The 24,881-nt window shown below is 43.4% G+C and overlaps 1 protein-coding gene across 2 annotated transcripts in view; it reads right to left on the minus strand.

Moving 5' to 3' along the window:
- The window catches only part of sptlc2a (serine palmitoyltransferase, long chain base subunit 2a), a 46,725-nt gene that overhangs the window by 3,195 nt on the left and 18,649 nt on the right, over positions 1 to 24,881 (minus strand). Inside the window, exons 6-12 of one of the 2 annotated variants that reach the window (XM_071365122.1) lie at positions 24,352 to 24,445; positions 23,053 to 23,158; positions 20,179 to 20,398; positions 19,373 to 19,499; positions 1,709 to 1,844; positions 1,338 to 1,467; positions 1,152 to 1,226 (exon numbers count right to left, since the gene is read on the minus strand). In XM_071365122.1, coding sequence (XP_071221223.1) covers positions 1,152 to 1,226; positions 1,338 to 1,467; positions 1,709 to 1,844; positions 19,373 to 19,499; positions 20,179 to 20,398; positions 23,053 to 23,158; positions 24,352 to 24,445 — 888 coding nt within the window. The remainder of the gene's footprint in view (positions 1 to 1,151; positions 1,227 to 1,337; positions 1,468 to 1,708; positions 1,845 to 19,372; positions 19,500 to 20,178; positions 20,399 to 23,052; positions 23,159 to 24,351; positions 24,446 to 24,881) is intronic. The other variant, XM_071365123.1, reaches the window with a different exon arrangement.

A 24,881-nucleotide genomic window follows, 5' to 3' on the forward strand; every position in this document is an offset into this window, starting at 1 on the left:
CCAACGCTCTAACCACTAGGCTACCTGCCGCCCCCTTATGAGTAGTGAGTGATCCTAGGGTGGCAACACATACATTCTAAGTGATTTCAATTAGTCTTTCTCCATTATGATTGTTTTATAGTGTTCAATTCAACCAAAACAAATTTTAGCACCTTTATCATTTCTGCATTTCCTGCACTCAATTGCAGTGGTGAAAAAAGTACCCAATTGTCATACTTGAGTAAAAGTAAAGATACGTTCATAGAAAACTATTCAACTAAAAGTGAAAGTCCTGTTGCACAAACAACATGCTGATTTAAGTCTACACCATCACTGTATCAGGCTGTATTAGCTAGCTACTTTTGCTCTTAAGCAGTACATTTATTAGCTAGCTAGCTAGCTATTAGCAGCTAACAATTAGCGTCTCACAAGATTTAGCGCAACTTGCTAAGAAAAGACAAACTAGCTGTTTGCTGATGTGAGAAACACAAACGAATAGCGTCATTAAAGAACGCTAGTGGGTTTATATTAAGAAGCAAAGGGAAAACAGCATTGCTGTCATCAACATTGTTGCATGTGCTACATTGACTATGCAGACTGAACGCAAGTGTCTCATGGTTGAGGAACATTTTATGCGTTCCTTGAGTGACAGAGGGCGTGGCTAGTTTTGTGTGGAAAGTGGCACGGAGAGAAAGAGCGGAGAGAGATTACTCAAGTAGCGAAGTAAACTATACAAATTGACATTACAAATGGCATATCACATTTAACAAACCAAACATTCAAATACCAGTATAGAAGGTTAAGTAAAAACCTAAACCGGTCCCTGCATCAATACCGGTATATCATAAAATACGGTATACCGCCCAGCCCTAGACTCAATGTGAAAACAGATAACGTCACATCAAAGGGTGGTTTGGGTTCTAGGGGGAGGAGAGAGGGGGTACAGGCCATTGTGAAAGAGAAGTTAAAAGAGGATAAAAAAAAGAGGTGGAGGCAGAGTGAGTGTGCTTTTCAGCAAAGTTAAATGGGGAGTCCTGGGGGAGAGAGAGATTAAGAGAGGCTGTTTGATCTAATGCCAGCAATGAGGGAAGGGGAGGTCACACTTACATACACCCACCACTAAGGGGGATGGGGGGTAACCTACCAAGGTAAGTTTTATTTTCTCTACCCACCCCATTTTTCAATCTGGTGACCCCACATGGGGTCCTGTACCCGAGTTTGGGAAACGCTGCACTAGGAAGAGGAAGCTATAGAATGGAAGAAAGAACGGAAGGACACAGGACCATGAGTGTACGCTCTTTATGTCTTTGGTGTGAAAAAGGTAGCCATTTTGTGCCAAGCTTGGGGGGGATAGTTACCGTGTCGAGCACGTCTTTGGTGTGAGCGGCAGAGATACAGAATCGTGCTCTGGACTCGATGATGGGTGTGGCTGGAAAGCCCACCACCACCACCCCGATGTTCCTCTTCAGCATCTCTCGACCAAACGCCCTGAGAGAAAGAGAGAGCGAGAGACAGAGAGATAGAGAAGCATAAAGAGAGAGCGAGAGAGAAGCATAAAGAGAGAGCGAGAGAGAAAGCGAGCCAAATATGCATTTAAAGTTTTGAGCCTAATTTGAAAAACGAAACTGCATTCAAGCCACTTGGTTTACTATAAAGTTGAGGAATGGGGCTGGGGAAAGGCAACCTCTCATATTCATAGATTAAACTATGGATGCCAGGGCTGACTCACCCGATCTTGGCCGGCATGTAGAGCATCATGGGAACTACGGGCGAGTCGTTGTTTCCGTAGATGATAAAGCCCATCTCTGTCAGTCTCCGACGGAAATACAACGTGTTCTCTGCCAACTGCTGCACGCGATCACGACCTGGACACACACACACACACACACACACACACACACACACACACACACACACACACACACACACACACACACACAGAGGTTGGGGTGAATTTAAGGATTTAAAAATGAGTAGCTAAAGCCTGAACCTACTCAATGTTGGTTAAAACTCTTTCTAAGATTACACAGTAACAACCTCCAGTGGTTTGTCCTCTGTCCAGACAGACAGACAGACAGACAGACAGACAGACAGACAGACAGACAGACAGACAGACAGACAGCTGATGTTAACCCCGTCTGTCTCTCTGTTACCATCTGGCTGTAGCCTTTATCAGACTGGTTGAGCTCAAGACAGACCCTCATGCCCCAGGCATATACTGCAGATCTCTATCTATTCCTACACAGCATTGGGGATACAGGTAGTCTGTCTGTCTGTCTGTCTGTGTACGCAAGCCTATGTGTGTGTGTGTGTGTGTGTGTGTGTGTGTGTGTGTGTGTATGTGAAAGGGTCTGTGTGTGCTTCAAGGGCTGAAAGCATTACGAGCCAATTGATTACAACTTGTACATACACATTGGTACACACATCTACATCATCCTTTTGAAAGGAGGTCAACACACTTTCTAACCAAGCTCCTCGCAGTAATATTGAGGGAGAGAAGAATTCCGCCTGTTCCTTTATTGGCTATGAGGCGGACGGAACAGTTTCGGAGGGCCAGCTTGCATTTCTGCACGCCTCGGGTTCTCACTTGTCAAATATTCCGCGCATGCTAAGGACTCGGGCCCAGGAATTCCCCTTCCCTGATGATTCCCCCCTGCTAGTCTCCCCTCCGCCGCCGTTGGCCAGATGCGCTAAGTGACGCCTTCAAGTCACTTTGCGGTGACACATTCCCAACAAAACACATCATCCCCAATTGAGAGCTACACATTAGAGAGTGACACATACACACGTCAGGATTGGTTTATGGAATGCTGACGTTTTTGCTGAAACGGGGGGGGGGAGCAGCAATCACTTGAGCGAGAGGAAAAGAGGGAAAGCGACAAGTGTGGGAACGTGACAGGGGATCATTGGACTCGACGTGTGTATAACATATATGAAAGTTGACTTGATTGGCTGATTAAGGGGGGATAGCTCCCCCCCCCCCCCCGGAAACATATGCTAACATTGCCAAATCAAGTGACTCACTGGTTGATGGCACACTGTGGTATTTCACCCAATAGATGTGAGTTTATTCAAATTGGGTTTGTTTTTGAATTATTTGTGGATCTGTGTAATCTGAGGGAAATATGCGTCTCTAATTTGGGCATACATTTGGCAGGAGGTTAGGAAGCGCAGCTCAGTTTCCACCTCATTTTGTGGGCAGTGTGCACATAGCCTGTCTTCTCTTGAGAGCCAGGTCTGCCTACGGTGGCCTTTATCAATAGCAAGGCTACGCTCACTGAGTCTGTACATAGTCAAAGCTTTCCTTAAGTTTGGGTCAGTCACAGTGGTCAAGTATTCTGCCACTGTGTACTCTCTGTTTAGGGCCAAATAGTATTCTAGTTTGCTGTTTTTTTGTTAATTCTTTCCAATGTCTCAAGTAATAATATTTTTGTTTTCTCATGATTTGTTTGGGTCCAATTGTGTTGCGGTCCTGGGTCTGTTTGTGATCAGAGCCCCAGGACCAGCTTGCTCTTCTCCAGGTTCATCTCTCTGTAGGTGATGGCTTTGTTATGGAAGGTTTGGGAATTGCTTCCATTTAGGTGGTTGTAGAATTGAACGGCTCTTCTGGATTTTGATAATTAGCAGGTATTGGCCTAATTCTGCTCTGCATGCATTATTTGGTGTTTTACGTTGTACACTGAGGATATTTTTGCAGAATTCTGCATGCAGTCTCTAAATTTGGTGTTTGTCCCATTTTGTGAATTCTTGGTTGGTGAGCGGACCCCAGACCTCACAACCATAAAAGGGCAGTAGGTTCTATAACTGATCCAAGTATTCTTAGCCAGATCCTAATTGGTATGTCAAATGTTATGTTCCTTTGAATGGCATAGAAGGCCCTTCTTGCCTCGTTTCTCAGCTCGTTTACAGCTTTGTGGAAGTTACCTGTGGCCGCTGACGTTTAGGCCGAGGTATGTATAGTTTGTGTGTTCTAGGGCAACGGTGTTTTTGGAACACCATTATTTGTTGTCTTACTGAGATTTACTGTCAGGGCCCAGGTCTGACAGCATATGTGCAGAAGATCTAGGTGCTGCTGTAGGCCCTTGCTTGGTGACAGAAGCACCCGATCATCAGCAAACAGTAGACATTTGACTTCAGATTCTAGTAGGGTGAGGCCGGGTGCTGCAGACTGTTTTAGTGCCCTCGCCAATCCGTTGATATATATGTTGAAGAGGGTGGGGCTTAAGCTGCATCCTTGTCTCACCCCATGGCCCTGTGGAAAGAAATGTGTTTTTTGCCCATTTTAACCACACACTTGTTGTTTGTGTACATGTATTTTATAATGTTGTATTTCCCCCCCCCCAACACCACTTTCCATCAATTTGTATAGCAGACCCTCATGCCAAATTGAGTCAAAAGCATGAAAAGACTTTGCCTTTGTTTTGGTTTGTTTGTTTGTTTGTCAATTAGGGTGTGCAGGGTGAATACGTTGTCTGTCGTACGGTAATTTGGTAAAAAGCCAATTTGACATTTGCTCAGTACATTGTTTTCAGTGAGGAAATGAACTAGTCTGCTGTTAATGATAATGCAGAGGATTTTTAAGGTTGCTGTTGACGCATATCCCACGGTAGTTATTGGGGTCAAATTTGTCTCCACTTTTGTGGATTGGGGTGATCAGTCCTTGGTTCCAAATATTTGGGAAGATGCCAGAGTGAAGGATGATGTTAAAGAGTTTAAGTATAGCCAATTGGAATTTGTGGTCTGTATATTTTATCATTTCATTGAGGATACCATCAACACCACAGGCCTTTTTGGGTTGGAGGGTTTGTATATTGTCCTGTAGTTCATTCAATGTAACTGGAGGATCCAGTGGGTTCTGGTAGTCTTTAATAGTTGATTCTAAGATTAGCATTTGATCATGTACATTTTTTGGATGTTTGTTCTTTGCTTGGAGAAGTGGGTTAACCATACATCTCCATTTTGGATAGATAACTCTGCACACAACCCCCCTGAAAACATATTCCCACCCTTTCGACTCCATCCCCCTCTCTCTCCCTCTCCTCCGGCTGCTCACACACACTGTGGGAAAGTATATACCCGACGGCGCAGGACTGACAGCACAGTATTATCACTGTGTGTATATATCCATCCTGCATGGTCAGTCAGCCCATTGCATGCCAGAGATGACTTGCACACTGGGCAGAGAGAATCACTTAGGGCTGTCCCGAATCGATAATGACCTTGATGAAAACAAATGGCAGCAGGCTGCTTGGTCTGGTTCTGAGTCACTATCCTCTCATCGTCCTAATAGAGCTGTGTGTTGTGTTTCAACTGATACTGGACACTTGGCACTGCCCACCAATACACAAGACTACTGCCACTGCTGAGGGTGAGAGTGTAGAGAGAGAGAGTGTAGAGAGTGTAGAGAGAGAGAGTGTAGAGAGTGTAGAGAGTGTAGAGAGAGAGAGAGAGAGAGAGAGAGAGAGAGAAAGAAAGCGAGAGAAAAAGGAGGGGAGGGAGAAGGAGGAGAGAATAGGAGAAAAATAACACAATGTCTCTCTTACTCACGTTCACCCTCACACAAGCACATACTCGTTGCCATGTTCTCCAGCCATTTCCCTAATGAACCCAGCCTTTCCCCTCCAGAGCTGTGATCAGCTACATAAACTGTGAGGAGAACAAATGTATTAAGACCCAGAGCAGGGCTGGCCATCTGAAAGCAATAAGGCCTTACAGGGGGAGCAGTGTGTGTGTGTGTGTGTGTGTGTGTGTGTGTGAGTGGTCGCTGACTTCAAGCTCTTCAGTCAGAGTGTTCTCTCTCCAGGGGGATGGGGTGCAGGGCTCTCCAAAGAAAATCTTTCTGGGGTACCCTTTCAACAGCTAGTTTCACAACACACACACACGTACGCAGTGGCACGGGCACACACACGTACACATACACACTTAACTCCTTCCAGACACGGGGCAAAAGGATCTGGAGTGAAAGATGGGGGGGAGAGATGAAGGAAGGGGGGGGGGGTGGAGGGGGAAAAGGAGAGGGATTGAGGGAGGTGGAGGGGCGAAAGAGCTTCCAGATGTAGGGGCTGTTTCCCTTTCAGATGAAAGCTCCTCCTCACTTCCTTCTCATCTGAGAATGGGGGGAGGAGAGGAGGAGGAGGAGAAGGAGGGATAAGTACAAAACACCCACAGCGCTTTGGAGGTTTCTACACCAGCTTCAGTTCAAGGGCTTCTGACAAGCAGAGATGGTCAGAACACACACACGTAAGCATCTCAATGGACGATGTATACCATGTGTATCCTGTACATACGACTAATAAAACTTAACACACATCTCTGAGTAGTAGTAGAATAAGAAGCTGGGGTGGAAGCTCTATATGGCAATGTCCATGCAAAATCGGGTTTTCACTCACTCACACACACAGTGGAAACTTACACACAGCCATGGAAAGATAAACAGCTTTAGAAGACTCTGGATTCTGTATCTAAACCATGCAAAGTAAAGACAAATGCAAGGTAGAGACAGAATGAGGCAAGGAGAGTGAGTTAATCACATCTAAATTCAAGACCGTTCAGAGACCAACCTTCTCCAATCTCATGTACAGTTCAATGTCCTGAAGAGACGTCTGACATCACTAACTCTGGACCCCACCTTTCTCAGGAGTCAGGGGAAGTCAACACCGCCACTGAGATGGATGGGCTGGAGTTGGTATGGCCCGTCTCAATGTCAACCAGATATCACGCACAACCTGTTTCTAGCCCGGATCCATCCAGTCTTAATCCACTCAATCATCCAACTGGATTCAAATCCAGTGAAGACAGATTTTGAATCAAAACAAATGAATTGAACAAAAGCTTCTGTAAATAGGACACACGCTTGTTGGCCATGTTCAGTCCTTGGTAGAGCAGTAGCACAATGTTCATCAAGGCACGAAATTGTTGGCCATGTTCAGAAATACATGCTTCCCTGACATGTACCCTACTGAAGATGGGGGGGGAGAGAGACTAGAGTACCATTTCCCTTCCATCCGTCGCACTTCCTGCATCTCCGTCCCATTTCCTGTCTGCCTTGGCCGTCACTCCAGATGAGACCCACATGCTCCCAGGTGTGACCGAGACCTCCCAACTTCACCGGGAACACCGTAATACCAGTGTGCATTCCCGAATGGGAGTTTTCCCTGAGTGGAAACAGGGATTGTTCTTAAGACTTTCTCCTGGGCTCCAAAGATAATATTTATCCCATCAACATGTTTTTAGGATTACAGTTTACTAATCATCCTGTGACAACGGCTTTGTAAACCAATCCGAAGAATAATAGCACATCTAACTCAACCACGTCTTGCCGTTTCACTTCAAATCTTATTCACCTGTGAAGCTAACTTGGATCCATCACAGCAGCTTTGCACAAGTGATATACAATACATCTTTATAGTATTGCCTGTAGAAGTTGAATACATGATTATAATTAGTCTATCTGGGTGCGAGGCTTGCTGGCTGGTGCTTTGCAGTGATGGCTCCACCTCTGCTTCTTGTACTGATGACGGTCTGGTAACACAGTCTCTCTTTCAGTAACATCTTGTCCACATGGCTATTTCACCTTTATTTAGCCAGCGAGTCCCATTGAGACAACTGTCTCTTTTGCAAGAGAGCCCTGACCAGCAGAAATGACACATTAAAAAGATAGACAACTAATGCGTCAATCAAGGCAGGAGCACGGACAATACAAAAACACTATTATAAAAGTGGTTTGGTTGGCGATACAGGTCCTCCAACAATATGAACTACTCGAAAGGCACAGATGCGTCCAACTGTAGGCTATTCTGAAGATTGGACAAATACATAGCTTACGTAACAATAACTATTCTGCTACACCATGTCCTAATGAACACTGCCCTGGTCTGTGGTCCTGATAAGGCCTGGGCTATCCGTGAAGAATGACTGGGTTTGGCCCATAGATCTGAGAGGGTGTTTTTACACCACATTTAAAAGGCCACTTTACAGGCCTGTAACTCCAGGGGTTATAGCTCTACTGTACTACTGCCTGGCTAGGCCCGCTGTATAAACTACACTGGATGAATAGAACCAAGTCACACCATATATATGTGTATGTGTGTGTGTGTGTGTGTGTGCATATAAAAAAGCCCCGTTCCCACATAGTGTAGGATTAATTATCTGTGGTACACAGAGGAGAGAGACGTGTTGTGAAGGTCTTTTGATGGTTTTCCCCATGAACTTCATCTCAGTGTTTTATCTGTGGACACTGGAAGGTTGAGTGAGAACTAAGCATGGATGGTCTTAACGTCACCTCTAAAAGGCCAAGATGCAGTCTGAGAAACAACACAGGGGACGAGAACAGAGGAGAACGTTGAGGCTGACACATGGGTAGTGAGACTACGTGGTCGTCTGTGACACCCATTCATGTGCACTGTGAACGAACATTGCCACATCCTAACTTGAGATACATGTACGTGACTCATTTTCACGCAAATCCTACACTTATCAATGCATGATCATGTCTGTGAAAGGTCAAGTTACACGCACACCTCTCTATTTCAGATTCTGCTCTAAGAGTGCATCTGTGGTGACATCAAGGGGGAGGGGGCAAGCATCCCCCTCTAGCCCATCGAAGGACCACCCTGATGGGGGTTTAGAGGGTGTCGGTCCCCCTGGGGAACCACAGGATATCCGGCCACCTATATACGACCTCCAACTGAAATGTTTTTACATTGTGCATCCCGCACGCACACACAGACCATTATATAAATGCACACACTCATGCAGGCATGCACACACACACACACACACACATTGACCCCTCCCCCAATTTGATTGCTTTTCCAGTCATGACCCAGTTCACACACACACAGTGATCATTAAAAATGCCAATTAGGACACCACTATGCTAAACACATGACTGACTGTCACTGTGGCAACAACATCACAATTTTGCTGTATACACTGATGTCAATGACAGATTCAAGGTATGGTCAGCTCAGTGGTCAATCAAAGGGAGAGGTGGGGAGGAGGGCCAGGTACGGACAGCTTAGCTGTCACACAAAGTAAGTGAGAGGCGAGGAAAAGAGCCAGGTATGCCACTGTGTCCTTCAACAGGTGTTTGACATCTTTGGAGCAGCTCTCTATATACAGTGACTGAAGGGTGGAAAAAAGGATCTAGGATCAGTAGTCAACCTCCTGAGGCTGCAGTAAGGGTAGGATCGCCTGCAGGAGCAATGTCTTTGTCTGGCAGGAGTATATGTGTATCAGATCAGTGGTGAGATGTGGACAACCATGAGCAAGGCTATGTCACATATGTTACAGAAACACAGTCACTGAACGTACGCTTGAATGTGCATGCACACAAACACACACACACACCATGGTTTCCGTCAATAAAAAAAATCCCATTGCAAAATAAAGTTTTTTTAATTAATTGATGGAAATAAATTTGACCGTCATGCTTATCGGTCTATAGGAACATTTGCATAATTTAAATGAAATTGGCCTGGTTGTATTTTTGTTAGTCGTCATCTTATTTATCCAACACAACTACACGTGCACAGCATACAGACTATTTTGAGTGGGATTTCTCCTGCTGCTCCTCAGCTGGTTGCAGCTGGAGTAAAACATGTGCTTTAAGAAGACCATTCGTTCACTGAGCAACGATTCTAAATGCAATCGCGTGTTACAAACTGTTTTGGTGAACGACGAAAAAATAGCTACTATTTTTATTTCTCTACTGGTAAATGAAGCACGCCTCTCATTCACCATTCAAGTGCAGGCAACAGGTTATCAGCGCGTCACCCACCACTTTACAACGTGAGCTGGGGGCAGTATGCATTTTGAAAATATACTTCATTGTTTGAAACCTGTATGTTTTACCTCATATTATGAGGTATGTCTCACCTTGGTTCAAAGTAGCCTATAGGCAAAATCCGACCATGGAAACTTGGAGGCAATTACTTTATAAAGACTTCATAGGCTGCGGGTGAGTTCAAAGTTTGGGCAAGCTTACAATTTCTCTTACCATATCTACTGTTCTGGGTGCTAATTATGATTTTCATATGTACAACAGTTTACTGTGAGGAACTACAGTTTTTAATATATTATCATTCACAATGGATGTAAAAAGAAATTATAATAAAAAACACCTTTCAACATTTCTGAGCAGCAGGCCAGGTACGTACTGCTATGCGTGCTCAGGCTCACTCCAACATTATCAGGACAGAGAAACCAGACATATGCGCAATGTTCACATGGAGCACTCCAAACAAAAGACAATGAACAAATTTACAAAACTTCATAGATGGTTACTCTGCAAACGACGTTTCCACTCTGAGAATGAGAACGGTAAATGACTGCAATTAATACATGCATTCAAATAAATTAAATGTAACCAAATGACAGGGATTAACGGTACATTTACTACTGGTGACATACGTAATGGGGAATTGATTAAAAAAAAAGAATAATCAGGGCAAATAAGGGCAAACAATTCACACAAGGAAACAATGAATGCGCAAGAATTGGCAGGAGACAGCTGAGCCATTCTGGAGACTCGCCTACAGTGCATTCGGAAAGTATTCAGACCACTTGACTTTTTCCACATTTTGTTACGTTTCAGCCTTATTCTTAAATTCATTAAACATTTTTTCTTCTTCATCAATCTACACACAATACCCCATAATGACAAAATGAAAACGGGTGTTTAGACATTTTTGCAAATGTATAAACAATAAAAAAACAGATACCTTACTTACATAAGTATTCAGACTCCTTGCTATGAGACTTGAAATTGACCACAGGTGCATCCTGTTTCCATTGATCATCCTTGAGATGTTTCTACAACTTGATTGGAGTCCACCTGTGGTAAATTCAATTGATTGGACATGATTTGGAAAGGCACACGCCTGTCTATATATATAAGTTCCCACAGTTGACAGTGCATGTCAGAGCAAAAACCAAGCCATGAGGTCGAAGGAATTGTCCGTAGAGTTCCGAGACAGGATTGTGTCGAGGCACAGATCTGGGGAAGGGTACCAAAACATTTCTGCAGCATTGAAGATCCCCAACAACACAGTGGCCTCCATTCTTAAATGGAAAAAGTTTGGAACAACCAAGACTCTTCCTAGAGCAGGCCGCCCAGTCAAACTGAGTAATCGGGGGAGAAGGGCCTTGGTCAGGGTGGTGACCAAGAACCCGATGGTCAGTCTGACAGAGCTCCAGAGTTCCTCTGTGGAGATTGGAGAACCTTCCAGAAAGCCAACTATCAGGCCTTTATGGTAAAGTGCCCAGACAACGCCACTCCTCAGTAAAAGGCACATGGCAGCCCTCTTGGAGTTTACCAAAAGACACCTAAAGACTCTCAGACCATGAGAAATACGATTCTCTGGTCTGATGAAACCAAGATTGAACTCTTTGGCCTGAATGCCAAGCGTCACGTCTGGAGGAAACCTGGCACCATCCCTACAGTGAAGCATGGTGGTGGCAGCATCATGCTGTGGGGATATTATTCAGTAGCAGGGACTGTGAGACTAGTCAGGATCGAGGGGAGCGGCCCAAAGTATATAGAGATCCTTGATGAAAACCTGCTCCAGAGCACTCAGGACCTCAAGACTGGGGGAAAGGTTCACCTTCCAACAAGACAACGACCCAAAGCACACAGCCAAGACAACGCAGGAGTGGCTTCGGGACAAGTCTCTGAATGTCCTTGAGTGGCCCAGCTAGAGCCCGGACTTGAACCCAATCGAACATCTCTGGAGAGACCTGAAAATAGCTGTGCAACAACGCTCCCCATACAACCTGACAGAGGTTGAGAGGATCTGCAGTAAAGAATGGGAGAAACTCCTCAATTACAGGTTTGCCAAGCTTGTAGCATCATACCTAATAAGACCTGATCTGTAATGCCAAAGGTGCTTCAAAGTACTGAGTAAAGAGTCTGAAAACATAAGTAAATGTAATATTTCCGATTTTACCTAAACCTATTATTGATTTGGCATTATGGGGTATTGTGTGTTTATTTTAGAATAAGGCTGTAACATAACAAAATGTGGAAAAAGTCAAGGGGTCTGAATACTTTTTGAATGCATTGCATACCTTTGCCAAACAACCCTCCCCTTCTTCATTTCTCAACATTTTAAATTATACTCAAGACACATTATCTTCAGACATATTTTAAATGCTTTTCACTGACGGCTTGTGATTTGAAACAATCCACAGAAATGTTTCAAATAAGCAAATGATCCTTGAGTCCTCTGTGGCAAAGACATGCTTTCTGGGGACTTATTTTGAATTATTTATTTCTGTATAAATAGGAAATATATCCAAATGTATTTCCATCTTTGTCACATATGGAACCGTTATCAGGTGCTCTGTTTAGAATGGCGCTTTCCCAGGTGCTCTGTTTAGAATGGCGCTTTCCCAGGTGCTCTGTTTAGAATGTATTTTTCCCGCAAATTGCCTCTTTGCAAATGTTTGAAAATGACGTTTTATTGGCTTCTTCATTACCTGAGTTGCCTGTTCTGTTCAGGTGTATTACCATAATCTAAATGTGATATTTTTTATCATTCTGAGCACCGAAGGTGGACGCCCTAATGGGTTATGCACCCAATACATATGGGTCCACTACATTTCTCAAATGGACGGTAAATTTAAAATCTTCCCGTCATGTTGTCCGGCTCCACATTTTCCTAGCGGAAACCCGGACACACACACACACACACACACACACACATCACCTGGGGGAGACAGGGCAAGAGCAACTGTTTGTTGTCGTTGTCCTGCCGTGATTAAGTGGCATGTGTGTGTATGAAAGTGTGTGTAAATGCCCTCGTTCTTGCACGTGTACAAAAGTGTGTGTGTGAGAGAGAGTTAGGCCCTTTGGTGAGGCCCTCTCAACTATCAGTGTGGCCTGCTGGGTAATTGTTGCCATATTGGAGGGGTTGGTTGGGGTTCTGGGTTAGATATTGTACCTGGAAAGACTCTGTGCATCTGTGGAAGCCATCACTCTTATTTAATGAGTGGTGAAAAACAGAAGAGGGCAGAAACTAAAAACCTCCCACATTACATTCTTTCCCTCCATCAAAAGCATGAAAGTGAAACAATAGTGATGATTCAAGGTTAGGGTTGACTGTACTGAATGTATTGTGCAGAGAGAGGAAAAAGTATGTGAGGACTGTAGTTTTTTCACAATATGTTTAAATTAAAATTATGCAACACTAAGCAGTGACAGTGACATGAATAAAGTAAGCGGGTGAGTGTGTGGGTGTGTGTCTGTGTCTGCAGCCATGGCCAGTACTGCAGAGGGGTATACTACAAAGCCAGATGCCTTTTGATAAGCAACCAGAAATAACTATAGATTGTCTGGAATATTGAAAAAGCTCAACTTAAATTGTGGAATCAAATCGGACCCTGCCTATTTCAAGCTTACCCTTACATTTTTTATAATTGTACATACACACACACCCAACCAGTCAAAAGTTTGGACACCTACTCATTCAAGTGTTTTTCTTTATTTGTACTATTTCTACATTGTAGAATAATAGTGAAGACATCAAAACTATGAAATAACACATGGAATCATGTGTGTTAATCAAAATATATTTTATATTTAAGATTCTTCAAAGTAGCCACACTGACTTGATTACAGCTTTGCATACTCTTGGCATTCTCTCAACCAGCTTCACCTGGAATGCTTTTCCGACAGTCTCGAAGGAGTTCCCACATATGCTGAGCACTTGTTGGCTGCTTTTCCTTCAATCTGTGGTTCAACTCATCCCAATTGGGTTGAGGTCGGGTGATTGTGGAGGCCAGGTCATCTGATGCAGCACTCACTCACTCTTCTTCTTGGTCAAATAGCCCTTACACAGCCTGGAGGTGTGTTGGGTCATTGTCCTGTTGAAAAACAAATGATAGTCCCACTAAGCCCAAACCAGATGGGATGGCGTATCGCTGCAGAGTGTTGTGGTAGCCATGTGGGTTAAGTGTGGCATGAATTTTAAGTAAATCATTGACAGTGTCACCAGCAAAGCACCCAAACACCATCACACCTCCTCCTCCATGCTTCACGGTGGGAACCACACATGCAGAGATCATCCGTTCACCTACTTTGCATCTCACAAAGACACGGCGGTTGGAACCAAAAACCTCTAATTTGGACTCATCAGACCAAAGGACAGATTTCCACCGGTCTAATATTTATTGCTTGTGTTTCTTGGCCCAAGCAAGTCTCTTGTGTCCTTTAGTAGTGGTTTCGTTGCAGCAATTCAATCATGAAGGCCAGATTCACGCCTGTTACTTGAACTCTGCGAAGCAATTATTTGGGATGCAATCTGAGGTGCAGTTAATTGCCGATTTCTGAGGCTGGTAACTCTAATGAACTTATCCCCTGCAGCAGAGGTAACTCTGGGCCTTCCTTTCCTGTGGCGGTCCTCATGAGAGCCAGTTTCATCATAGAGCTTGATGGTTTTTGCGACTGCACTTGAAGAATCTTTAAAAAGTTATTGAAATTTTCCGGATTGACTGACCTTCATGTCTTAAAGTAATGATTGGCTGTCGTTTCTCTTTGCTTATGTGAGCTGTTCTTGCCTGAATATGGACTTGGTCTTTTACCAAATAGGGCTATCGTCAATATATAAACCCTACCTTGTCACAACACAACTAATTGGCTCAAAAGCATTAACCTTTCTGAACCACCCATCCCGGATCCGGGATAATTGTCATCAGAAACGCTGACTAGCATAGCCTAGCCTAGCGCCACAGGTATATAATATAATATAATTTCATGAAATCACAAGTGCAATATTGCAAAACACAGCTTAGCCTTTTTATAATCCATCCTCAGGGTGTTTTTCAAATATCTATTCGATAATATATCAACCGGGACAGTTGGCTTTTCACTAGGACCAGGAGTAACAATGGCTGCCTTTCTCTTTTGCGCACAAGTCACTCTGAGAGCCCCCAGCTATCCACTTATGCAATGTGGTCGTTCACGCTCATTCTTCAAAATAAAAGCCTGAAACTATGTCTAAAGGCTGTTGACACCTTAGGGAAGCCATAGAAAAAGAAGTCTGGTTGATATCCCTTTATATGGGCAATAGGGATGCATAGGAACAGAGAGGTTTCAAGAACAGGGGCACTTCCTGATTGGATTTTCCTCAGGTTTTAGCCTGCAATATCAGTTCTGTTTAACTCACAGACAACATTTTTACAGTTTTGGAAACTTCAGAGTGTTTTCTATCCTAAACTGACAATTATATGCATATTCTAGTTTTGGGGGCTGAGAAATAGGCAGTTTCAAATGGGTATGTATTTTTAGCCAAAAACTAAAATATCGCCCCCTAGTCTTTTAAGGAGGAAAGAAATTACACAAATTCACTTTCAACAAGGCACAGCTGTTAATTGAAATGCATTCCAGGTGACTACCTCATGAAGCTGGTTGAGAAAATGCCAAGAGTGTGCAAAGCTGTCATTAAGGCAAAGGGTGGCTACTTTGAAAAATCTCAAATATATTTTGATTTGTTGAACACTTTTTTGGTAACTAAATTATTCCATGTGTTATTTCATAGTGTTGATGTCTTCACTATTATTCTACAATGTAGAAAATAGTAATAAAAAAAAAGGAAAAACCCTGGAATGATTAGGCTCCAGGACATCTACGGCACCCTGTGTCACAGGAAGGCCAAGAAAATCATTAAGAACCTCAGCCACTGGAGCCACAGCCTGTTCACCCCGCTAACATTTAGAAGGTGGAGACAGTACAGTTGGCCGAGAAAGAGTTTCTATGTCCAGGCCATTAAACAGTCACCACTATCCAGCCTCCGCCCAGTACCCTGCCGTGAACCTTAGTCACTGTTCTAGCTGGCTACCACCAGGTACACTACCCTGCACCAAAGAGACTGCTGCCCTATGTAGAGTCATTGAACACTGGTTATTTTAATAACGTTTACATACTGTTTCACCCACTTTATATGCATATACTGTAATCTAGACTAGTTATGGCTCATCCTATACAACTGCTGCTGTAAACACCGTCTCTATTCATATACTGTCTATACACGCCATCATATTTATATACATTAGGGGTGTGACGTTTAAACAAAATCGGGATCGTTGACGTTTAGAAAAAAAAATCCCTAACTGAAAAACAGTGCAGTTATCACAAAACTACCACTAACAGGCCCCAACCATCATCATCATCATCATGAAGCGTAAAATAAACATTTCACAAATACCTAACGCAACAATGCTGAACGTTAGTAGGAGATCTGCATCTTTCAAATGATTTGCCACGGATGAAGCGCTCCGCACGTCATCCTCGTTAACAGTAAAAAAAAATATATATATATATAAAAATGGCAGCGAGTGAGACAGAGTAGACAGCAGTGAAGTCCTGTATGGCAATACTTAGAGAAGTTAAATGAGAAGGTGGTGAAACACAAACTCTGCGAGGTGGAATTGAGCTACAGTGGCAGTACAGGTGCAATGCTGAAAGGGAGGCACCGTGAGACCCAACCCGTTCCTGGCAGCAGTGCGATAAGGGACGGAGTGAGCAAAATCACAGCGCTGATTACAGAAATGATCGCAGTTGATTTGCAGCCATTGTCAATGGTAGAAGATGTCGGCTTCAATGTTGCCCTATTGGCATGTCTAGAAACAGACTACAAGATGCCATGTCGAAAAACTGATGGAGAAATTGTGCAATGATTACTCTGCAAGTAGGCCTACAAAGCTCCAGCTCTCGAACAACAAGAACCTAATATTTATATATTTCTAAATTCCATTCTTTTACCTTTTCAGATTTGTGTATTGTTGTGCATTGTTCGATATTACTGCACTGTTGGAGCTAGGAACACATACATTTCACTACACCCGCAATAACTTCTGCTAATTATGTGTATGTGACCGATAGAATTTGATTTGAACAGATTGTTGGACGTCAATGAACACACCGTCATACATCACTGCAACGACCCATCACGTTCATGAGAAGTGGGACATGAAGTCCCACTATATATATATATATATACATACATACATACATACATACATACATGCATACATACATATATATAGTTGAAGTTTACATAAACCTTAGCCAAATACATTTAAACTCAGTTTTTCACAATTCCTGACATTTAATCAAGTAAAAATTCCCTGTCTTAGGTCAGTTAGGATCACCACTTTATTTTAAGAACGTGAAATGTCAGAATAATAGTGGAGAGAATTATTTATTTCAGCTTTTATTTCTTTCATCACATTCCCAGTGGGTCAGAAGTGTACATACACTCAATTATTATTTGGTAGCATTGCCTTTAAATTGTTTAACTTGGGTCAAACGTTTTGGGTAGCCTTCCACAAGCTTCCCACAATAAGTTGGGTGAATTTTGGCCCATTCCTCCTGACAGAGCTGGTGTAACTGAGTCAGATTTGTAGGCCTCCTTGATCGCACACACTTTTTCAGTTCTGCCCACAAATGTTCTATAGGATTGAGGTCAGGGCTTTGTGATGGCCACTCCAATACCTTGACTTTGTTGTCCTTAAGCCATTTTGCCACAACTTTGGAAGTATGCTTGGGGTCATTGTCCATTTGGAAGACCCATTTGCGACCAAGCTTTAAATTCCTGACTGATGTCTTGAGATGTTGCTTCAATATTCCCAGATAATTTTCCTTTCTCCTGATGCCATCTATTTTGTGAAGTGCACCAGTCCCTCCTGCAACAAAGCACCCCAACAACATGATGCTGCCACCCCTGTGCTTCATGGTTGGGATGGTGTTCTTCAGCTTGCAAGCCTTTCCCTTTTTCCTCCAAACATAACGATGGTCATTATGGTCAAACAGTTCCATTTTTGTTTCATCAGACCAGAGGACATTTCTCCAAAAAGTATGATCTTCATCCCCATGTACAGTTGCAAACCGTAGTCTGGCTTTTTTATGGCGGTTTTGAAGCAGTGGCTTCTTCCTTGCCGAGCAACCTTTCAGGTTATATATATATAGGACTCGTTTTACTGTGGATATAGATACTTTTGTACCCGTTTCCTCCAGCATCTTCACAAGGTCCTTTGCTGTTGTTCTTGGATTGATTTGCACTTTTCGTACCAAAGTACGTTCATCTCTAGGAGACAGAACACGTCTCCTTCCTGAGCAGTATGACGGCTGCGTGGTCCCATGGTGTTTATACTTGCGTACAATTGTTTGTACAGATGAACGTGGTTCCTTCAGGCATTTGGAAATTGCTCCCAAGGATGAACCAGACTTGTGGAGGTCTACAATTTTTTTCTGAGGTCTTGGCTGATTTCAATTGATTTTCCCACGATGTCAAAGAGGCACTGAGTTTGAATGTAGGCCTTGAAATACATCTACAGGTACACCTCCAATTGACTCAAATTATGTCAATTAGACTATCAGAAGCTTCTAAAGCCAATGACATAATTTTCTGGAATTTTCCAAGCTGTTTGAAGGCACAGTCAACTTAGTCTATGTAAACTTCTGACCCACTGGAATTTTGATACAATAAGTGAAATAATCTGTCTGTACAACTGTTGGAAAAATGACTTGTGTCATGCACAAAAGTAGATGTCCTAACCGACTTGCCAAAACTATAGTTTGTTAACAGGAAATTTGTGGAGTGGTTAAAAAATTAGTTTTAATGACTCCAACATAAGGGTATGTAAACTTCCGACTTCAACTGATAATATATATATATATATATAACACATATCTGACTCAGTTACACCAGCTCTGTCAGGAGGAATTGGCCAAATTCACCCAACTTATTGTGGGAAGGTGGTGGAAGGCTACCCGAAACGTTTGACACACACACACGCACACACATGTTCCGGTCCCTGACATAGCTCATTCTGATATTTATTAATTTCCTTATTACTATTGATATTTTCTGGATTGTGTGTGTATTTTTAAATGTATTATTGCTTGGTATTACTGCACTGTTAGAGCTAGAAACACAAGCATTTCGCTGCACCTGCGATAACCTGCAAATCGGTGTACACGACCAATACACTTGATTTGATGGCACTGTAGTTAAAACCTGATAAATAGCCTACTATATAGTCAGTGTTTACCCAAGCTTGGGTATAGCAAGTACAGTATGTTTCCACCAATATAGAACACTGATTACCTCACACACAGGAGGTAAATCAGAACCCCACTCTCTCTGTATCTGTCCAGAAACTAAGTTTGTCTGTTGATAGCATTCTGCCATGCTCGTCTTATACAAGCTTCTGCCGCCCCCTTGTGGTGGAGCATGGTATGGGCCAACAGAAAACACAGGGCAAAAACATCCTCTAACACCTTTTACAGCTCAGTGCAATGTCTTCAAAATAGCATTTCATTGTATCCGTGTGTGTGGGGGAAATAGCAGCTTTTCACTCTATCTACTGCGTTTCTACGTGTCGGACTCACCTAGCGTCGTCCCGTCCTCCCCCATAATGCACTTCATAGAAGCGATGATCTGCTCCACGACAGGAGGTGACATGGACGCGGCGTACACCGCACTGTGGGAGTGGGAACGCAGGTACTCCATCAACTCCTAGAATAGAACAGAATGTTATTGTCGATTCTGAGGTTAGTATATTTGCAACACAAAGTATACATTTCTGATTTCACACTTGGCATAAAAGTAGATATCTACATTGTGCACTGTTGCTCTTCACCCTCCTCTCTCTAATGTTGCTGTATTGTTAATATGTAATATTTTTATATTGATATGGTACATTTACAGTATCTGAAACATTTATTTGTAACGTGGTTGAAACGTTTTAGTAACAGTAAAGGACGTTGTGTGATTCAAAACTTGTGCGACTCAAGCTATACTTTTCCTTGTGCGCGTGCACGGGCTATAAAATGAGTGGCACAAAATGGAACATACCTTTTCGGGGAAAGTTCCGAATGAGACAATTTCATGTGAACAACTTCAAGTGTGTGTACAACATCAAAAGACCTGCATCACTTTCCTGAGAGCGTTGCCGTTTTGAAAAGGACGTATTTGGGTGTTTTTGGAGCCGTTGTTCATGTTTTATCTGTGCCCCTGCAACTGCTGAATGAGCATGAGGAAGTCTATCGCTGGTGGGGTACGCTTTTCAAATCCAGGCGAAATCGCAAACAAAAGTGTCTGGACACTTCTATAACATGCCATTTCCATCCAAAATACAGATTTGGTTCCAAAAAAAGTGAACTTTTCCATTAAATCAATGTTAAATCCTCCTCACCTTCCTGCCTCCGATGTAGCCCCCAGCGGCGCCGAAGCTCTTGGTGAACGTCCCCATCATGACGTCCACGTCTCGGGGGTCCAGACCAAAGTAGTCGACTACACCTCGGCCCCCTGGCCCCAAAGCCCCAATACTGTGGGCCTCATCCAGGTACAGATAGGCCCTGTAGCGCTTCTTCAGAGCTATGACTTCAGGTAGACGTACTATACTGCCTTCCATACTGGGGACAGATGGAGAGGGGTAGGATGGTGGGTGAAGGTGACAAGAGGGACAAAAGATGGAGGAGGAAGTATCCTATCTTCCCTTCAGGGGACATTTTCAGCCATCACATCACATAGTGTACATTTGACTAATGATAGAGAGAGCACCAGTGTTGGGAGTTCCAGTAGATTCCTTCTTTACAGTGTAAAGTTTAAACAGCATGTGGCCTGGGGTGGTCTAGCAGTCTAAGCTGCTGCCTCTGAAGTACATGTACAATGTTCCGCTGCCAGCAGGCCTTCTTGAACATGTGAACTTTCATGTGCCTTAATAACAAACTCATATGTGATCTGTAAAGATGAATACAACATTTTAAATTACGAGCCTAGTTCAGCCTAGGAGACAGCACTGAGCTAGGGAGAAAGACAGGATCCTTCCTGGACTGCCATGATTGGCTGAGATAATGGTGGGGCTGTACATGCCGAGAGGTGAGTCCTGATTGGTCTGTCATGTCACAGGCTTCCATCTATCACAGAATGGGGGCTTCACTAGTCAGTATAAAGATCATCTTTGCTACTGCAGATTTTTGGAAAGATAGCAGCAAAAGTGTTGCCACAGCTCTCGACAACATTGCTGCCCTTAATTGTTCAGTTGCTATCGGAAAGTTTAAGTAGAGGCTACTTTTTGGAGGACAATGCCATGCTGACTCGCATGAATACTTTTTGCCTTGCAAAAGTATTCATCCCCCTTGGCGATTTTCCTATTTTGTTGCATTACAACCTGTAATTTAAATTGATTTCTATTTGGATTTCATGTAATGGTCATACACAAAATAGTCCAAATTGGTGAAGTGAAAAGAAATAACTTGTTTACAAAAAGTAAAATAAAAAAATGGAAAAGTGGTGCGTGCATATGTATTCACCCCCTTTGCTATGAAGCCCCTAAATAAGATCTGGTGCAACCAATTACCTTCAGAAGTCACATAATTAGTTAAATAAAGTCCACCTGTGTGCAAGCTAAGTGTCACATGATCTGTCACATGATCTCAGTATATATATATATATATATATACACACACACACACCTGTTCTGAAAGGCCCCAGAGTTTGCAACACCACTAAGCAAGGGGCACCACCAAGCAAGCGGCACCATGAAGACCAAGGAGCTCTCCAAACAGGTCAGGGACAAAGTTGTGGAGAGTACAGATCAGGGCTGGGTTATAAAAAAATATCTGAAACTTTAAACATCCCACGGAGCACCATTAAATGTATTATTTAAAAAAAATGGAAAGAATATGGCACCACAACAAACCTGCCAAGAGAGGGCCGCCCACCAAAACTCTCAGACCAGGCAAGGAGGGTATTAATCAGAGGCAACAAAGAGATCAAAGATAACCCTGAAGGAGCTGCAAAGCTCCACAGCGGAGATGGGAGTGTCTGTCCATAGGACCACTTTAAGCTGTACACGCCACAGAGCTGGGCTTTAGGGAAGAGTGGCCATAAAAAATACATTGCTTAAAAAAAAAATAAGAAAACACATTTGGTGTTTGCCAAAAGGCACTCCCCAAACATATGGAAGAAGGTACTCTGGTCAGATGAGACTAAAATTTTGTTTTTGTCTATCAACGAAAACACTATGTCTGGCGCAAACCCAATACCTCTCATCACCCAGAGAACAGCATTCCCACAGGGAAACATGGTGGTGGCAGCATCATGCTATGTGGATGTTTTTCCATCTGCAGGGACTGGGAAACTGGTCAGAATTGAAGGAATGATGGATGGCGCTATATACAGGGAAATTCCAGAGATTTGAGACTGGGACGGAGGTTCACCTTCCAGCAGGATAATAACCCTAAGCATGCTGCTAAAGCAACACTCGAGTGGTTTAAGGGGAAACATTTAAATGTCTTGGAATGGCCTAGTCAAAGCCCAGACCTCAATCCAATTGAGAATCTCTGGTATGACTTAAAGATTGCTGTACACCAGTGGAACCCATCCAACTTGAAGGAGCTAGAGCAGTTTTGCCTTGAAGAATGGGCAAAAATCCCAGTGGCTAGATGTGCCAAGCTAAAAGACATACCCCAAGAGACTTGCAGCTGTAATTGCTGCAAAAGGTGGCTCGACAAAGTATTGAATTTTGGGGGGGGGGGGGGGGTTGTGGGGGGATGAATAGTTACGCACGCTCAAGTTTGGGTTTTTTTGGCATTTTTTTGTCATATTTCTTGTTTATTTCACAAAAATATATATTTTGCATCTTCAAAGTGGTAGGCATGTTGTGTAAATCAAATGGTAAAACACCCCCCGAAAATAAATTAAATTCCAGGTTGTAAGGCAATAAAATAGGGAAAATGCCAAGGGGGGTGAATACTTTCGCAAGCCACTGTACATCAGAATTTTTAAAGGAGACGGGTGGGGCTAAAGCTTAAGAGGGTGTTGAAAGATGCTGAATAGTCGTAAACAAATAACAGCTCTTTGGCAAGTGTGAAAATCTCAGCAAAATCTTTCAAGTTTATCAACTTTCAAAGCAGTATAACTTTCCATGTTTATCCAACTACAGTGTATGATAAACCATTTTGAAGCTCTGAGTCTGTACTTTTATAAAATGTAAAACAGTGACTCAAACTCACATAGAGCTGTACCGTCAGAAATAAAGTTGAAATAGCATGTAAAAGACTACCTGTATATTCCCTCCACCAGTATGAGGATCTTCTTCCATGGCCTGTGTGTTCTGGGCTGGCCGTGGACTATGGCATCTCTCAACATCTTCTCCAGACTTTGCATGTCTGACAAGACACACCAGGAGCACACAGTTACAGTTTCCATAGCAGAAAAATCACCATAACATCTGACAAGAGACCAGCCCTAGCCTTTTGAAGGGCCTAAGCGAGATTTGTCTGGTTGCTGGCTGAACCAGTCTCAAATCAATCCATATGAAATGAAAGGCGGGGATGCTGACAACGCCAGCATCCCCGATGCTGACAACCCATTTTGCCATGGGATGGAGAGAAATCTTTGCAGTTCTCAAGTTAATTTCCTGCAATTCTACCCATTTTGCCAATACTTAATCCATGTTAATGATATCGGAGTGAGTGACAAACTAAATCAAATGGGGGCCTCCTGGAGGTCAGGGACACTAGGCACCTGCCATGCGTATCCGGTCGGTATTCAGCCATGATTACCGCAAGTTTATATAGCAGGCTAGACTAATTTACCAATCTAAAAATGATTAGCTGACATACTAATTGAGTGACTGTCAGTGACTGACATAACAAGTGAAAAACTGCTGACGCACAACCAAATTTCTAAATTGCACCTGGTGTATTCTACCTCTCAAAAGTAAGTTGAGACCAGACTGAAATTGCCCGCAGGACACCAGTCGACAATCCCTGATCTAGAGTCTTCAGATCTCATTAAAATATCTGTTTTCCATTCAGATGGTCTCCCTACCCTGGACCAACAAAAGGGAGATTATCAGGAAGGGTCATTGCCATAGAGATGACCTTTCCAGCTCGTGGGAACATACATTCATAACCTGCTATGACCGGAGCTTAGGATTCTGAGCACACACACACAAACACACGTCACTGCTGGGACTAAAAGGTTTAGACCAGTGCAGTTGTTCCCAAACTTTTCTAAGTAGCGTATGCCCCTCATGGACTAGCTATAGAGCCTTAGGGTGGTGATCTGTACACTGTAGAAACAGTGGGGGACAGAGATAAAGGTCAGACCCATTGTAGCATGTGGGACAGATATAAGGGATGTATAAGCCCCACCATTTTGGTTGAACATGAACAAAGTATGGAGGGGATAAAGATAAGGGACGAACCCGATATTGCTGCGGGGACAGCGATAGAGGACGGACACGATTTTGCAGTGGGGACAGAGATAGGGGACGGACCCAGTGTTGCAGGGGGGGAAAGAGATAGGGGATGGGACGGTGTTGCAGGGGGGGGACAGAGATAAAGGACGGACTTACTGTTGTGTTTGAAGACACGGATGGTGGACCCAGACAGCCTGGCTCCCAGGACCAGAGAGGCATGGTTCAGCTCATCACTTAGGATTAGACAGCCCTACACAGAGAGAGAGAGAAAGGAGAGATTGTCTACTAACACTATTTCTATGCTTGATCAATAAGTAGTAAACCCTAACCTCACCATCTTGCTTTACGCAATCCTCACAAGGAAAAAAGAGAAAATAATGTGTTTTCTTTTTCATGCCCACAGTCAAGTTTGGAAACCTCACACTGCATCCGCTCTCACAGCAACAACAGAGTTGACCTCTGGCTGCCCTGGCGATGACCTTTGCCCTGACAGAAAGTGGAGCTGTGATGTGCTCCTGGAGGCAGGAAACACTTCCCGTTGATAATATGTGGTGTTATTGAAACTCTACCGTGGCGTGCGTACGCACCACCCAGGTCTGGAGGTCACCTGCTGGCGCCATGGTGACACACACAACCTCCCGGAATGTTGTTGTTATGGAGATATGGAACGGGCTGTGCTCTGAACA

Source organism: Salvelinus alpinus, chromosome 25, assembly GCF_045679555.1.
Source record: "Salvelinus alpinus chromosome 25, SLU_Salpinus.1, whole genome shotgun sequence".
Lineage (NCBI taxonomy): Eukaryota > Metazoa > Chordata > Actinopteri > Salmoniformes > Salmonidae > Salvelinus > Salvelinus alpinus.